The sequence below is a fragment of the Rattus rattus genome, chromosome 14 (genome assembly GCF_011064425.1).
Source record: "Rattus rattus isolate New Zealand chromosome 14, Rrattus_CSIRO_v1, whole genome shotgun sequence".
In the NCBI taxonomy this organism is placed as follows: domain Eukaryota; kingdom Metazoa; phylum Chordata; class Mammalia; order Rodentia; family Muridae; genus Rattus; species Rattus rattus.
In genome coordinates this window covers 76,662,643-76,676,027 of record NC_046167.1, presented here as the reverse complement: position 1 = coordinate 76,676,027, position 13,385 = coordinate 76,662,643, and the positions used below count along the sequence as shown (strand labels likewise).

The following is a 13,385-nucleotide window of genomic DNA, read 5'->3' as shown; positions in this document are numbered from 1 at the left end:
AAAGAAATAGAAAACACACAGACACAGTAAGACACAGAGATACAATAATCAAGACTACGTGCAGTCTTGCTGACATAATGAGGGAACGGAGAGAAAAAGCCATGAACAAAAGCACAAACTATAGTCAGGCTTCCATCAAACACTTAAGGAAACTCTGCCAGGCATAATGTCAACTTGACCATTATTACCTATGATTGTATGTATGAAAAATTTAAAAAGAACACAGACTTCACAGCCACCACAAAAATACCTCAAACTGCCCTCTAATCTGTTTATTTCTTACCGTCAGTGGCTACTGATCTTTCTCTCAAGAGTGCTTCCCATCACCGCCTATCTATCAGTTTCTAAACAATTAGTAAAATGTAGCAGGCAAACCAAACTGTGGAACGCAGTGTTCACAAGTCCTAGGAACCAGACCACCATTTCTCTAGAAATTATCTTTTGACTTCACAACAAAGGCACTGTTCATCCCTAATATTAAGTACTGTCACAACAGCAATGTTATCAACTTCCTTTTGGGGTACAGAGCTAAACAAAGAATTCTCAAATGAGGAAAATCGAATAGCTCAGAGGCAACCCCTAAATTGCATCTCCATCAAATGATCATATGGTCTGAAATGCTGACAATGAGCAAATTAGGAGGCAGAGACAAGAATATGTGAGAAAATTGTGAGAGCCTCAAACCAAATCAGTCATTTAAGTATTAACAATCCAAACACTGGGGCTGGAGACATGGCTCAGTGCTTAAGAGCACTGACTGCTCTTCCAGAGGTCCCAAGTTCAAATTCCAGCAACCACCTGGTGGCTCAAAACCATCTGAAATAAGATCAGATGCCCTCTTCTGGTGTGTCTGATGATAGTTACAGTATACTGGTATATAGTAAAATCTTTTAAAAAATTTTAAAAAGAGAAAGGAAAATTTCATTTAAAAAAATGCTCAACATTCTTAGTCATCAGAGAAATGAAAATCAAAATGACCATGAGATTCTACCTCACACCAGTCAGAATGGCTAAGATCAAAACCTCATGTGATAGCACATGCTGGTAAGGATGTGGAAAAGAGAAACACTCCTCAATTGTTGGTGGGTTTGCAAACCGGTAAAAACACTCTGGAAATCACTTTGACTGTTCTTCAGAAAATTGGACATATTCGTCCTTATAGACCTAGGCATATCACTCCTGGGCATAGACCCAAAAGATGTTCCAACATATAACAAAGGTACATGCTCCACTATGTTCATAGCAGCCTTATTGATAATAGCAGAAGCTGGAAAGAACCCAGATGTCCCTCAGCAGAGGAATGGATACAGAAAATGTGGTACATCTACACAATGGAGTACTACTCAGCTATTAAAAACAATGACATCATGAAACTCACATGCAAAAGGATGGAAGTAGAAAATATCTTCCTGAGTGAGGTAACCCAGTCACAAAAGAATAAATATGGTATGTACTCATTGATAACTAGAGGTTAGACAAAAAGCTCAGAATGCCTACGATACAACTCACAGACCATATGAAATGCAAGAAGGAAGGGGGATCAATCCTTTACTTTCCGTTTTATTAGAGAATGAAAAACTGAATAAACATTAAAGTCACTCCTCATCCTAGGCAGCCCCTCTGGGAAAGGCTGGAATTAACATCAAGTTCCTACAAACAGAAGAGCAATCTACAACCCCTCTGTTTTAAGGCAATGGAAGATCCACATCACAGATTCTCCAGTTTTACAGTCTGGCCTCTGAGGTTGATTTTAAATGGAAAGGGACAAGTTCTGGAGGGCACAAAGCCTAGGTCTAAAATTAAAATCCTGCCCATAAATGTTTCTAACAGAAACCCTTGCTCCAAACATTCTCCCAGATGCTGCCTCAAAGCGGAACACATGAGAAGAACACCTAATGGTAGGACCCCGGAATGCAAGGTGGCTGGTTCCCATCATGCCCAGTCCATGGGAGGGCCACCTCCCTGCCTCCCCCTTCTCAGTCCACTGCTAATTCAGGTTTTGGGCAGTGGTCACCTGCTCACCATGTCCCGACTTAGTAGTTCAGGGTTGGCACGTCCATAAGGCACTCAGCAGCAGAGTTCAAAACATGTCCCACCAACCATTCAAGCCTGCTAAGCAATAGATGGAACTTGCAGCTGGAAAAAGGGAACCGGAAGAACACTCCCTTTTCTACTAGATTGGAGGCCTGTCTAAAAGGCCCTGAATGGCCAGTGAATCTTGAGGACATGAACCCCTCTCTTAGGATTAGAGTTTGCTGAAGGCACACAGCATAGGGTTTCCTGGCCCAGGATTCTAGTCCAGGAGCTTACCCTTCTCAGAGCTGCAAGATTTTTATTTCAGTATCTCTTTTGCCAGTCTTCCAATAATCTGTCTTTTGTCTTCTAACACTCAGGAGCAGTTTCTTCCTCCCGATCTTGCTACTGTTGCTGCTCCTCCTCAATCAAGAGGGATACCTTGCAAGGTACAGTATTCAGCTTGGAGCAGAGTGAAGTATATAGTTTGACCTTGCCTCTGTCTGGATTGTTGGCTGCTGAGACCCGTAACTTAATCCAAACAGCTACAGCCAATGAAGGCCTGTGTTTCAAATTTCTGAGCTGACTTCACTATGTCAATGAGGACTCCATGTATCTCCCCAGGACAGTAACCTGAGTGCAATTTGAATATTCATGGGCTTAACTGACATCACAAATCCTACACCCACTGATCTAGTCTGTTTTCATTCACCCAACATGAATTAATACATTCTGTAAAATTACTAAATCATTACCCTGCCACGATCAGGTCCTTTTTCCTTATGGCTCCTCCAGCAGCTGATTGCCTACTCCCACACCCAATAATGTACCCAGTAACCTTCCTCCTATTCTGGTCTGAATGCAGAGGCTATGCCCCTCATGCAAATCCTTTCCCTCTGGGTGCAATAAACAGTTGATAACATGACTCAACTTTTAAAACACAGTGATGGGCTGGGGATTTAGCTCAGCGGTGAGCCGCTTACCTAGGGCGCAAGGCCCTGGGTTGGGGGTCCCCAGCTCAAAAAAAGAACAAAAAAAAAAAAAAAAAAAAAAAAAAAAAAAAAAAAACACAGTGATGGTACAGATTTTATCTTAAGATTCAGCTGGTGTTATCAGTAGGACAGCAATGTTACTGACCTGAGAAATAACATAGTGGAATGAGGGCTCTGTGACTCGCCATGGGAACGCTTGTCTCAGAAACAATTTTCTAAAAGGCTGGATGTACAGCTGGTGTAGAATTAACATCCTTTCCCAGGGAGAGATCTCTCATTCACCTCTGACTGATGCCCAAAGAAGAGGCAGCCTAGGACAGATTTTGAGTTCCACATATGCTGTCATCCATAAGTCTCTTTTAAGTTTGGGCTCCAGGTGATGTTTTGAACAATTTAAATGGGAGCCAGATCTTGCAAGTTTAGTCACTGAGGCAGATGGAGATTTACACAGCAAAACTATCTCATACTAGTCCTTAATATTTTGATCAAAAAGATAGATTTAAAAGATGTTTCAATGCCACAACCCTCCCATATACAAAGGACACAGAACACAAATACAGAATACATCAAGGAACAGTCACATAACACTGCAATGGTTACTGTTCTTACCTGAACAACTGTGCTGAGCTATTCTAACCTCAAGGTAAAGTAGCTTTTCCTCCTGAGCAAGCTGGTTCAGAGGAAGGCAATAGATGCCTCAATCCAGGACATAAAGAATTACATATCCACTAGCCCTGACTGCTCTCTCTCAGGACCATGACTTCACTGCAGAGAATTCCAGGTTTTTAAGGTATTCTTTTTGAATTTTATTTTGTATGTATGGGTATTTTGCCCCCATGCGCCTGTGCACAGTATACGCTTAGACCAGCAGGTGGAAGCAGATCCTTTACAGAGATAGTAACCAGGTAGTTTTGGGAATGGGCCTCCTGCCCTAAATTTTATTTTTATACATTGTAGTGGCTATTCCTGGTTGTCAACTTGACTATATCTGGAATGAACTCCCATCCAGAATTGGAAGGCTCACCTTTGGTCCTTATCTTGAGGCTGGAAGATATAAGTTTCTGACCTGGAACTTGGTATGGAGATCTTGAGGCAAAGTGACTATGAATCCTAGGAGCTTACGGCAAGAAGATCTCAAGAGTTCAAGGTCATCTGGGGCAAAGCAAGTCCCAGATCCAGGTGTGGTGGTACACACCTTTAATTTGGAATACACCTGCTGGAGACTTACATCAGGACATTGGAAGAAGGTAGAGTCTCTTTCTTTTTTACCTGCCTGCCTTGTGGGACTGAGCTACCGCTAGACCCTTGGGCTTTTATTCACAGCTGCTGCTAATCATTGTTGGGGACAGACTGTAAGCCATCAACCAATTCTCTTACTATATAGAGACTACCCATAAGTTCTGTGACTCTAGAAAACCCTAAGACATACATCTTAACTAAAATATATTGTATTACTTTCCCCTTTCCTTATCTTTTCTTTATCCATTCCCAAATTATTCCTTTCCAATTTCTTCCTTGTTAAGCATGTGTGCAAAAGTATGCCCAAATAAATGAATAATACCGGCTGTGTGCAGTTCTGTTTGGTGTGCACATGGTTTCATAGATAAACGCTTTTCATTGGATATGCCATTAGGGATCTCATCCTGGCCTGAGGATGATTTTCCCACTTGCAGTAGCCTGGCCCTGAAGTAACCAGGGTGTCTCAAACAGGAAACATTATCAAGAAAACTGAGGGTGGTAAATACCTCAACTAACACTTACTAGTGCCATGACCCTGAACTTCTGGAGCTTCAGGGAAGACTATAAAATATTGACCTGAGCCAATCACAGTCGGCCTTGACTCTCTGGGCCTACCTAGCACCATATCCAGTTGACCACTTTCACCCTGGATGGCTCTGAAATCCTGAAACTACCGTATCGATGGCTTCCACTTCATTTACTGAGTCATTAGAATCACAGCATGAACAAGATGAGCAGGTCCACATATCTATTCAGTAATGGCATAGCACTCTGAGTCTGGGTTTCACGATCTGTAGACTAAGGACAGAACTCTGCCCTAGTCCTTTGGTGACTTATAACAAATATTGTAATAAAGCAAAACAATATTGCTCCTAATTTGAAAGACATTGGAGTTGAAGGTTGAAGGGCTGCATTTCAGGGTAGATATCTATTGCTAGACTTAAGACCACAGTCTGTGTCTTAGCTACCCTAACCAGATAGACTCAAAAGAACTGACCCATCTAGCTGTGACAAGTTCGCCTATAATGCAGGTGCTCTGGAGCAGGGGTGGGTAGAATTCTCTGATGTTCTAGCACAGAAGAGTCTATACTCACGTTTCAGGCCAGTCAGAGATTCATAGTGAGGCTATTCTTCAAAATAAAACAACAGGAATGAACAGAAAGGAGGAAGTTGTTAATGAAAATGAAACATTAGCATATTTATTCTGTGTGACTAATTTAGAACAGCGATGAAGTTATAATATAACAATCCTTGGTTCCCTAACGTGCTTATGTTAAAGGCAAGATATATGCACATATAAGTAATCTAACCAATCCATATGATGAATTCTCTTTCTCTTGTAAATACTTTCCCAAATTTTTAGCTCCTTTCTGTACTGAAAAGAATTCAGACAATGATTAAATATTTATTAAACATAGAAGCCCTTATCAGGAGCATGATTCCAGGTAAAATTCAGCCTTCATGGTCCCACTGTTACAGTACAAATTCTGCTTTGAAGATCCTATTCCTACCAGGTGGGCAGGTTACAAGGACGATGGGGTTCAGACTGACGAGCTTCAATATAATTGGAGACTGCCATGTGGGGTATGCATGGTGTTAATCACTGACAGCTCCTTGTAGCTGCCAAGGATAGAAAAGAGGGGAAGAATTGGACAGGACTGACCCACCACAGCTGAGTGGATACCGAGAGTACAACAGGAGCAAGCTGGTTCTCAGGTCTACCTCAAGTCTTCCACTCTGGCCTATTCATCCTATTTCTTTGACCTTCAAACCCCCACCCCCCAGATAGTTAAATCCATACTCCATGGTTCTTTCTAAATGCCTGATTTCCCCAGTCTTAGAGTGACTTCTGTTTGAGGTCCAGGGTCCCCTGATAACAACCCTGATGTCACCTACAGTTACTACCTCTCAGAGTACCTAAGTGAACTTTTTGCAAGCATCAAGGAAGAAGGATACGATTTCATTCAGACAAGTCAATCTTAGTGCCTGTATATTCCTTTTCCCTCTTTTCAGGAAGCATAAATCACACCAGGGTTACACTTGACATGCATTCTTGACTGCTGCTAAGTGAGTCTAGAGGCCGGTCAGACTGTATTTGGAAATTTTCAATAATATGAGGTATGCTCTTTCTTTTTGGAAGTTTTGAGACACAATATCTCCACATAGCATGGTTTGTCCAGGAATTCACTCTGGCCTAAAACTCAGAAAGCGACCTACCACTGCCTCCAAGGTGTTGGGATTACAGGTAAGCCCCTGTAAATCCAGATGAGATGTTACTAAATGACTCATTTTCGAACCAAAAATGAAAGGTTAAAGTAAGGTTTAAAAAGGAACCCTCATGGTTTTTACAAACAGCAATACTAAAATTTTATAATAATATTCTAAACTGGAAAATCGTTTTGTATTTTATGAAAATTGGCTTATTTTCTTTGCCTTGTTCATTTCCTCCATGTAAAAATGTTTTAACTGTGTGTGTGGATGTACACTTGTGCCATGGGTGTAGGTAGCAGTGATGGTGACTTAGTTAAGTCCAAGAGAATGTGTGGGGGCAGGACGCACCAAGCGTTGGGATGTGTATGCCTGGCGGCGTGGTAACAACCCGCCAAGGGAACTGTGAGTGAAAGCAAAACAGCTAGCAAGGTGCCACATTGGAACAGCTCAGAGAGATAGCCGGGAGAACAGAGGTTTTAGAAGGGAGGAAGAAGCAGGAGAGAAAGCACAGGGCGGTGCACGTGGAAGAGAAAGTGCGGAGCGATAAGCGCGGAACCAGTCTCGTGCCTTTTCTTTATAACCGAAAAAGGTGATAGCCTTTAGTATTTGCAGGTCTATGAGACTTTACTACCAAAACTCCAAAAGGACAACCTGCAGGGAATGTGGGACCGTACTACCTGACAATAACAAGAGCAGGTAAGGTTGAGTGAGCTCGGACCTTGGAATCCCAGAGATTTGAGAAAGCAGGAGTCCAGCCTATTCCTGCCTGTCTCTGTACTTGGGCACTCAGTCATGTAGCATACATAATACCTGGAGTTCTACACACTAGTGAGGTGTCTAGATAGCCTTGATCCTTCAGCCAATGGCCTTCCCTTCCTGGGTATTCTTTCCCTGGAAGACATATATACTCTCTGGTTCAACCCAAAAAAAGTGTAGGCATTTACATCCACCACCAAGTAAAGCAATGTAAACAGGCAAAGGTCATCTCAGAGAGCTGCTTCATTGGAGACCACCATTGAGAAGACCTTCGCCTAAAAGAGTTACACCTAAGATTCTCAAAAAAAAAAAAAGGCTTTCTCCCCTTCAATTCCTCTGGTACCAGCTCCCAATCAGGTTAGGTCCTGTTCCTCCAGGGCTCTGCCTTTCCCCCTCCTGCCTAGGGCACAGATGCCTTGAGACAAAATGTAGACTGCAGACCTCTATTGCCAACTGTGTGTCAATGGTTCCTGGGCACTCCCGGCAGAGAGGCAGACCATAGGTATGACAATAACCCATTCCCAACACTGGAATTTTTGTTAGCCTGTGATGTCTAGTGGGAATATTGTCTCCCTGCTATAGAGTAAGTTCACTTTAACTCTGTGCACGTGTGTATACTTTATAGCTTCTACTATAGTTGATTCCTTTATAACTTTTTCAAATGTCTGTATTGTTATTGGTCTTTCTATGTCCCTGTTCTACTATGTTCTCCCAGCTACCGCCCAATTTACCTCTTCCTATCCCATTATCCCCTTTAAGCCTTTATATCACTGCATTCTTCTACGCTATTTGAAAGCCTTCCCCAAAGGAATCCTTGCAGTTTCCAGAATTCTGTAGCTATTCCAAGTGAAGTACATATATGGAAAATTCAAAGTCAACATCTGCACATGTTGTTTTTACCAGCATCCATATTGTAGCATTTTAGGATCTCCAATTGTTGCTAAGACATTTCACGGTATAAATTTTGTTTATGCACGCTTCCGATGTTGAACATTTGCTACAGTGTGTGGCCAGTAGGGTCAAGGCTGCTAGAATATGTGTGCTTTGAGTGCACATTAAAGATCACATTGTTTTGTCCTCAGTGTCTATATGTCAGGATAGATCATATGAAGAAGTCTTTGAAGAGCAACTAACCCGTTTTCCACCAGTGTTATTATAGTTTACTTTCCCACAGGATGAGTGAAAAAAAATACAGTTGAATTGTCTCCCCTTCCATCCTTCCCTCCCCTCCCTTCCTCTTAATATTTTAGTACTGGGAATTGAACTCAGACCCTACTACATTCATGGCCAGTGGTCTCTCAGTGAGCAGTATCTCTACATTAATTTCATATTTTAAAATGAGTCTCCATTGTGAAATCACTCTTGACCTGTGCCTTGCAGATGCAATCCTCATGATGCCATCTCCTGAGAAACTAGGATTACAGGCTTGAATAACCAGGTCTGGCTTGTGCTAGACTTACCAGAAGCGGGGGTTGTGCTTGGGCTGTTTTTTGTCTTTTTTTTTGTTTGTTTGTTTGTTTTTTTCTTGCCTGCTGTCTGTAATATTTCCTTGATCTGGCTATCAGCATCTGAGTCAGTAGTCACTGGGGCTTTGGAAAAGAAATATGAGCCTTACGTTAGCTTGCCACTGTAGACAATCTTCTCTAGGACCATGAGCAGTGTCCTTGGATTCACAGCCCTTTGGCTATCCTGGAGATATGAACTCAGCTGTCAATTTCTATCAATCAGACAGCAGTAATAGTGTTCAATACAACCTGGGAGGCTCCTTCTATTCAGGATCCCATTTGTCTGTATTCCTTCTTTCTGTGTTTTAAGAAGGACCCAGCGACCTGGGTCCACAATGCTTAGGCTCCATCCTTGTACCAGTATAACCTTGTTTCCATGTCCTAGGGGACATTTTGGAATAGCTTTGTTACACACTGGGTCATCTGACCAGCCACAGTACAAGACCAAATCTAGCAAGAGGCAGTGATTTCTATGTAACTTATATAGTTACACTTATTTATAAATTTTGGAGATGTTCAGATTTTTTAATTTTATGTATGTAAGTACACTGTAGCCGTCTTCAGACATACCAGAAGAGGGCATCAGATCCCACTACAGATGGTTGTGTGGTTGCTGGGAATTGAACTCAGGACCTCTGGAAGAGCAGTCAGAGCTCTTAACCCCTAAGCCATCTCTCCAACCTGAGGTTCAGATTCTTATGGGTTGATGGTTTACAGCTCTAGTCATTTTTTTTCCTGAGGTTCCTCAGCAAACTTTGGCTATAATGTATGTAATAATTTTGTCCTTTTGATGATGCCCTTTGAATCAGGACTGTGGCCTGTAAACTCATAGGTATTTTTCCAAGGACCATCAATCTATACTGGATAACTTATGTAAATTATGGTCCATTTCTGCTGCGTAACAAGTGGGAGAATTTGCTCCAGGACAGCTGTTGCCACTTCTCTGGCATTCTCAGTACCGATGAGGGCAGCTTCTATCCAGCTAGGACGTGGTTCACAAACAGACACCTGACCCTGGTGCAAGAGGACTTGTAAACAGAGTCTATTTGACAGTCCTTACCTGGGCAGGTGTCTCTTCTCTGTGCTGGTTCAAGGAATGGGACAGGTCACTAGTTGACAGAACACTTCTTACTGTGATGGTCAGCCCTTATCGTAGGAACAGTCAAATTGCCATTTCAGAGGTAGGCCTCTCTTTCTCAGTGGGATGTCATGTATTATTTATTTTCTATTCTACAATCTGAGGGCATAACACTCGACTCACTACAGAGATCAGTCTTCTTTGCTTCTTTTCCCAGAACCCTTGTGAGTTCTATAGTTTGACTGTAAATAATTTTCTTTCTATTAAAATTCTTGAGTCTGTAAGACTACCATACTTCCTATAATTACTAACCAGTTTTCTTGGCCAATCTCACATATGTCTTCTGGTGACTCTTGCAGTATCTGAATGTTACTCAAGAGGAGAATTGGATAGCTCCCAATAGATTTTTGATGATTTGCTTATAGTTTATGAGTGCACTCTTGGCACTTAACCACCCTCCTCTTTCCTGGTGGTAGCATGGGAGACCATGAAAGCATGCTTTGAAGAAGTCCAGATGCTAACCCTTTTATTCTTCCCCCAAATAAGTCCCCTTGCTTGGTATATTAGTTTAGCCTTCTTGGCCAATGAAGAAGGGGATATTGACTCCACATCAATTGCTGCTCTTTGGCTGACCACTGTGCTACCACGTCTTGTTCTTCATTTAAAGGTAACGACTCTCATCGGCAAACCAGGTCTCTTCTGGATTGTCCCGGGTTGGCCGCTTAAATCCCACTATCAGGCACAAGTGAAGCAGATGGTCTCAGTACACAAGTAAGTGTTCTACATTAGAACGAGCTTCAGTGGGCATAAGTAATGTGGGATTTTGGGCTCCACACATTTTAATAGCTACATCTGGGTTGCCTAGAAGAGTTGCCTGAAGTATTGTTAGTATCATTCTAAGCAACATTAGCTTCCTCTTTAATGGGTACAGCCTTTACCTTTTAAAATGTGAATGTTTTTAGATGACAACCCCAAAGATACTTTACAAATTTCTTCAACCTGCAGTGTCATAGCAACTGCAACTGTTGCCCAGTGAAGAGTAAGCCAGAGTTTCAGTTCAATCACAGACATTAAGTCAAAATGCCAAGGGCCAGGCCTTGCTTTTATTCTTCAAATAAAAGAAGGCCTTTTTAAGATTTGAGAAGTCCAATGTTGAGGCTTCTTCAAAAGCCTACTTTATTTGAGTTAAGTTGAGAAGCTGTGAATGTGGGATCTTGGTGGCCTCACATAAAGGTTCTCCCATGTGGAGTCAGGATCCCACATTTGACAAAAGCCACTGGTCCCAAGAATGATAAAAGCTATCTCTTTGTTCTTGGGGGAGCTACTTTAGTTAAATCAAGATAAGGATAATTATCCTGCCCTGAAAGTCAAGATATGTGACAAACATTGTGTTTATGCGGAGTTATCTGGGATCTTGTAGGGGAGGAATCTAGAAGCTTTGTGAGAACAGAGAGGTTGGGACTCTGATGGCACTGTCTTTTGGGCTTTCTATAGTACAGCTACATATTTATATTTCGTGTTCTTATCACAGAATGGCTCTTTATAGAAGAAGTGGGTCTGTTAGGGTTTTGTTCAGTTCTCTAGCAAATTGCAAATGTAAGATGTTTTCATAATGGTCTAGCCTAAATTTGGGATGGTCCTGGACCCTTGAAGTAGAACTTTCCAAATGTACTCCTGGGACCCTCAAAAGTAAGTAAGTACTAAGTGGATGGGTGTGAAGAATGGCAAAAGGCAAGCATATTTCATCTCTGATGCTCTATGCCACTTAGACTGAGGGAGCTGAAAAAGGATAGAAAAGATTCCCCACCAGAGAGTGCAGAGGAGTGGATAAAGGTAAGGTCTTGTATCATCGATGTCTGGATGTTTCCACTATGCTCAACTTATGGAAGAATCCAGGTGTTTCATAGGTAGTGGTAAGGGATCAACAGGACATGTTTCAGTTATAGGTGGTAGCCATGACTTAGAAATCATCTTGAGTGGGTATTGGTTTTGGTTGGGGTAACTTATGTAGGATCTAAGTGACTATTTTATTTGACATGCGGGTTTCTTTTTAAAGACTTACTTTTGTTCTTTTTATTTAAATGTATATCCATGTGTGCCACATGTGTGCATGTTACACCAATTCTACAATATCCTAAGAGTCTCATTTTAGCCCCAGCATCTGAAATGGCCCAAGATATTCTAACAAGAAGAACCTAACTTTCTTATAGCCAGGTGTGGTGGCACACACTTTTAATCTCAGCATGTGGGAGACTAAGACAAGAAAATATCTATGAGTTTGAAACCATCCTTGTCTACACAGCAAGTTCCATGACTTTCAGGACTACATAGAAAGACCCTGTCTCAAACAACCAAACTGCTTATCAAGAGGTTCAGAGATAGCTAAATGGTTAGGGAGACCTACTGTTCTTCTAGAGGATCCAAGTTTTATTCCCAGAACTCACTTTGGGCAGCTCACAACCACCTGTAACTCAAGTCCCAGGAGCTGCTACCTTTTCTGGTCTATGTGAGAGGGAATGATTGAAAGATCCCTCTTCTGTTCTATATAGGTGGTGTTGGAAAACTCCATTGCTTGTTCACACTCAGCCTGAATTACCTTTTTCCTGATTCATTGGTGTAATGGGAAAACATGGAGTTAGCTTGGAGCATCACTGCATGGGATAAGATAGTTCTTCTCAGGCGTACTGCCCATTATATTATATTTGGAAAGAGAGCTGGAACACAAGCTACCATCATCCAAAATCCCTAAGGTGTCCCCTTTAGTTCTGTCCTTTGATAGTGCCTTTCCTGAGTGAGAGCCATGAAAGTATACATAAGGCACTTTAAACTCTTTCCCTGGACCCCCACAAAATAGGTCCAGTGATAGGATAATGTAGCTTCGATTTTCATTCTTTGCCCAGCATTCCCTGCCATCTGAGCCTAAGTCATCACACAACAAACTATCAGCCTCTCTTCTTTAGATTCTCAGAATCAAGTTTACTCCAATCTTCAGGATACACCATGTCAGATGGTCCTAAAGAACTGATAAACTTTCTTTGATGATTCAAAGAAAGGAAGGAAGGAAGAAAAAAGAAACAAAATGAAAAAAAGAGAAGAGGCAAAAAAGAAAGGAGAATGGGGAGAGTGTGAACTGATGTGACTAAGGCAGCCCTCCAATTCATTCCTTGTCCTCAAGGAGACTTGATGGGTTGGAACTTCCACTTTCCAGCTATCAAAATTTGGACAGCCTAATATACCAGCAAAGCCAAAGAAGAACTAGACACACTGGTTTGAGGATTAACTCTTCTAGGATTAATCTTCATCCAACTACAATTTGAACCAATTTCCTGCGTTGTCTCTTGTTGTGTTAGCTGCCTCTGAGATAACGCCATCCATCCTGGTGAGATCATTAAGACATGGGACGTTCTAAAGGAAGGTAAAACATGTCCTACAGTAAGGACTTCTAGGCAACACTCTGAGATGAGATGAGCTGCCTTAAAGCAGCACTCTCCAACCTGCTGAGCTGCTTGCCTGTGCCGAGTTGCAGGATTCCAGCTTTCCTGAGCCATCACCTACACTGGGTAGACTTTGAGTGATACAGCTGCCTTTGGA

General features: G+C 41.9%; 1 protein-coding gene across 1 annotated transcript in view; it reads right to left on the bottom strand.

Annotated features, from left to right (window-relative positions):
- LOC116915235 (zinc finger protein 120-like) overlaps positions 1-2,034 on the bottom strand; it is a 31,295-nt gene extending 29,261 nt beyond the window's left edge. The window contains exon 1 of the mRNA XM_032919627.1: positions 2,023-2,034. Within this exon, the coding sequence (XP_032775518.1) occupies positions 2,023-2,025 (3 nt within the window). The 5' untranslated portion in view covers positions 2,026-2,034. The remainder of the gene's footprint in view (positions 1-2,022) is intronic.
- Positions 2,035-13,385: the final 11,351 nt, after the last annotated feature.